This window comes from Brachionichthys hirsutus, chromosome 20, assembly GCF_040956055.1.
Source record: "Brachionichthys hirsutus isolate HB-005 chromosome 20, CSIRO-AGI_Bhir_v1, whole genome shotgun sequence".
NCBI classification, from domain to species: Eukaryota; Metazoa; Chordata; class Actinopteri; order Lophiiformes; family Brachionichthyidae; genus Brachionichthys; species Brachionichthys hirsutus.
The window spans coordinates 6,279,563-6,283,341 of NC_090916.1; the positions used below are offsets into that span (position 1 = coordinate 6,279,563).

At 51.5% G+C, this 3,779-nt stretch overlaps 1 protein-coding gene across 1 annotated transcript in view; it reads right to left on the minus strand.

The window, feature by feature from the left end:
• Nucleotides 1-1,600, minus strand: part of disp1 (dispatched homolog 1 (Drosophila)) — an 11,824-nt gene extending 10,224 nt beyond the window's left edge. Inside the window, exon 1 of the mRNA XM_068754035.1 lies at nucleotides 954-1,600. Coding sequence (XP_068610136.1) covers nucleotides 954-1,600 — 647 coding nt within the window. The remainder of the gene's footprint in view (nucleotides 1-953) is intronic.
• Nucleotides 1,601-3,779: the final 2,179 nt, after the last annotated feature.

Below are 3,779 nucleotides of genomic sequence, written 5' to 3' on the forward strand. Positions count from 1 at the left end.
TCGGGAGAAATTCCACATCGAGAGGTCTCATGCAAATCAGATTCCCCCCCACTGCCGCAAACAGGAGCCGACATGAGTAAATAATTACTGGCGCAGTGTTTTCATCTCCCGCCGATCCTCCTCAGCGGAGACGGGTACATATCGGATTATGCAAATGAGCGTGCGATGGCGTTAAATAGTTCCCCGTTTCAAATGCGGCGGTGGGCCTGCGGTTGTGGAGCGAAAGGGAAAGAACCGACTCACTATAAATGGGACCAGCGCGGCAAAGAAAAAGGGGGAGTTTACCAACAAATGAGCTCAATGCTAACATTCTGTTTCAATATGAGAAGGCACGGCCCCCAGCCAGTGCACACGCACGCACACGCACGCACGCACACGCACGCACACGCACACAAGCAAACGTGTTTGTGTGCAACTTCTCATGAGCCACACACATCTTGTGGGTAAACTTTGTTTTGGCTGTTTGTATCCCGACAGCCAGGAGGGTCTGGCAACGCCGGCCAAATAAAACAGTCAAAAAAAGAAGAAGAAGAAGAAGAAGAAGAAGAAGAAAGCCGCCGCCACGGAAAGAACGCAAACACAGGCTGATATTCAACTTCAGTCAGCCTGTGAAGGGTTAAAAAGAGATCAAAACCCGAGTCCGGAGACACACCGGTCGTCTGACATGACGATGAGACTGAGATCGGGTCTCTCGTTATGTTCTGCAGTTTGTCAGCCAGCTTTCATTTCACAGCTCATTATCGCACTTAATTACTCGAGTAGGAAACGTCCTCGCGGAACCTCTGGCAGCGCCTTCCGCCTGAACGCGTGCTCCTCGTGCTCCTCGTGCGCTACACCTGCTAAAGATCGTGGGTTAGTAAAATAGTAGGGGTTAATTATGAATGAAACCTCCACACACACACACAGCTGTTTAGTTCTTCACTCAAATTCATACGTGACAATATTTGATGTACCTGATTCCGGGCATCTGCTCCTGCCAGCGCTGGTGATGATGATGATGATGATGGAGACAGAGAGGGGAGGTTGGGTGAGAAGTGTGGGGATGGGGGGGAGCGTATGTGCAGCATGGGCAGGACGGAGCGGCCCCCGGATGCGGGGCAGAGCCGAGCGCCGGGCCTGAGCCTGGGTTCTGTACCAGGGGACATTCTTGTTGTCCACAGGGACAGCACAGGGTGGACTGGAAGTGACAGTGCTGGCAGCAGAGTGGCGTGGGCGGGGGAGCGGGTGAGGAAGAGGATGATGATAGGGTTGGGGGGAGGTGGCGTTGGGCCAGCCTCTGGGAGTCTGTGACAGAGGAAGAGGAGGAGGAGGAGGAGGAGGAGGCGGCGGCGGTTGGGAGGAGACTCCTCAGGGAGCCGTTCTGTTTGACCACGCTGCCGTTTCGACCCGGCCTGTCCGTTCTCTGGAGCGATCTCATACACGCGATGACATCATCGCCATCCGCCGGAGGGCAGTCGCCACTAGAGGCAGCAGTGAGCGGATCCTGGCCGTCGCTGACTGGCGTGCTGCCGTTTGAGCGGACGGTTCCGTTGGAACCAAGAGGACGATGTCCCCCATTGCTGACGGCCAGGGGGTCTCCGCTTGCCTCACTCAGGGCCATGGTCCTCTTCCAGGGGGTCCCGGCGAGGACAGCGTCACTCCTCTACAAGACAAGGGACACAAAGAGCGCGTTAGCTTAGCTCATTTTAGCTTAGCAGGGAGGCCGGAGGCAGAAAGCAACGCTCTTATTTCACTGTAAAAAGGTTTCGTGCTGCACGGGTGGCGTTACGAGCTTTGCTTATTGCTTGGCAGCGAGCATCAACTATCTGGAGTCTCTTCGTCACGGCGAGGTCGCCAGGCAACCGCCAGGAACTGCAGGAAATCACCGCTTCTGGGCAAGAAACGGTCCACGAAGAACAAGCCCACTGTTGTTTCTTATGGACAGAGTGAGAAAAGTAGACAGAACATGTACGGTAAATAGATTTTATTGGCTCGGTAAAGCTTCCTCTGGTTCCTTCCTCATACCGACGCGATGATCCTTTAATCAGAATGTGAATAAACGTTTCTTAAAATGTTCCAGTATTCCTTCAAAAATCCAAGTAAACGTTTTACAATACAGAATCGATTTATTCCGTTCTGTAAGTTGTCAGAACTAAGGCCTGCCCCCCCCCCCCCCCCCCCCATATAGCTGGACAAGACACCGGGCGGGGGGGGGGGGGCGGCGACTGGACTGCATCCAGGCCCGATGTTGGGAAGCTGCTTTGTGTGCCACGTGTGTTCTGTTCATTTAGAATCAGAGTTAAGTAAACAGCTGAGACTCAGTCCAATGCTGCAGGGACGTCTGCAGACTGGACAGTCTCCGAAAAGCCCCAAACAAAACGTCCCCAGACGGGGAGCAGGAGAAGCGGTTCCATTCGGGGGGGGGGGGGGGGGGGGCGAATGATGAGAACAAGCAGCACCCTGAGGAGATTACAGGTTTATACAAAACGAAGCCTTCTTAACTTCAACTCTTTGTTTTATTTGAACATTTGACTTGAAGCCTCCAACTTGACAAAGATTTAAAAGTCTACTCCCAAAAAAAAAAAAGCCTCATCTTTCGACTAAGCTTAACAAATCTTGACAAAAGTTCTCTTTAGGGTTTAAATCTAATTTTAACTCATTCATTGCCAGCAGTTTTCAGCTCAGCCATACGCCGAGTGCCGGCAGTTTCCACTCGTTTTGCCCCGTATTTCAAGACCTACAGAATATTATGTATTATAACTACGCAAAAAAAAACGAATGAAAGATCCAAGTCTCTTCTTTCATCAGGAAAAAATGCTTTCCTGATGTTTTTCATTCCATTATTGGCCGTTGAAGAGAGGCAGAATTCAATTGACATCTTTATGGCATTTAATGAGCTAACATGTCTAATATGAAGGACATCATTTAAAAGTAAATAATTTTGCGTAGATTACAAGAGCATGAAAAACTACTGCATAATAAGACTGGAAAATGTTTCCAACGCAGCGAGAAGCGTATTAGAAGACGCGACTACAGCTTGAGCACCGATAAACGCTTCATCTTAACTTACACAACACGCACGGGAAGACAATGTGAAGATGAAGCTCTGACGTGCATCCGATTGGCCTGAAAGACTTCAAAAGCATCCGACTTCATTACACCCCAATGATGATGATGTTTCGCCGCAGAACGGACGGGCTCGTGTTTGAGAACCGCGCGATTCATCACGCCTGATTTTCCCGTCCGGCAACCAGCCAGAGACCCGAAGCGCTCTGCTCCACCTCAACGGGAGGGAGCGCCGAATGAAACCTGAGCACGACAACCCCGCCGGGGTCAGGGGGGTGGCTGGGAGGACAGGGTTGAGAGAGGAAGAATAACTTGGAAGCCCGAGGAGAGCTGGGACTAACAGAGAACTGAGGGAAACCCAAATGAAGTCATTAGTCCGGCTCCCACAGCTGTCAGGAGCCGCAGCGGCTGCAAGAGGCGAGACGGGAACGGCGACAATGAACGGAAACCAAGTATGAAATAAACACGGGATGAGCAGAGCGTGCCTTCCGTGTGCGTCTGGAGGAATTTATGTGTGTGTGTGTGTGTGTGTGCGTGTGCGTGCAGCGGCGCGTTCACAGGCAGGTGAGACATCTAGGGCAGCCTGAGCGGACGAAAGCAGGGCCTTGCGTGTCTCTTCAAAATAAAAGCCGACACAGTGAGAGGTATAAGGAGGTTTAATTCATGCCTGCCCCCCCCCCCCCTAATAAATTGATGAAGTGTCAATTCTCCCAATAACACCTGCAGCTTTAGGG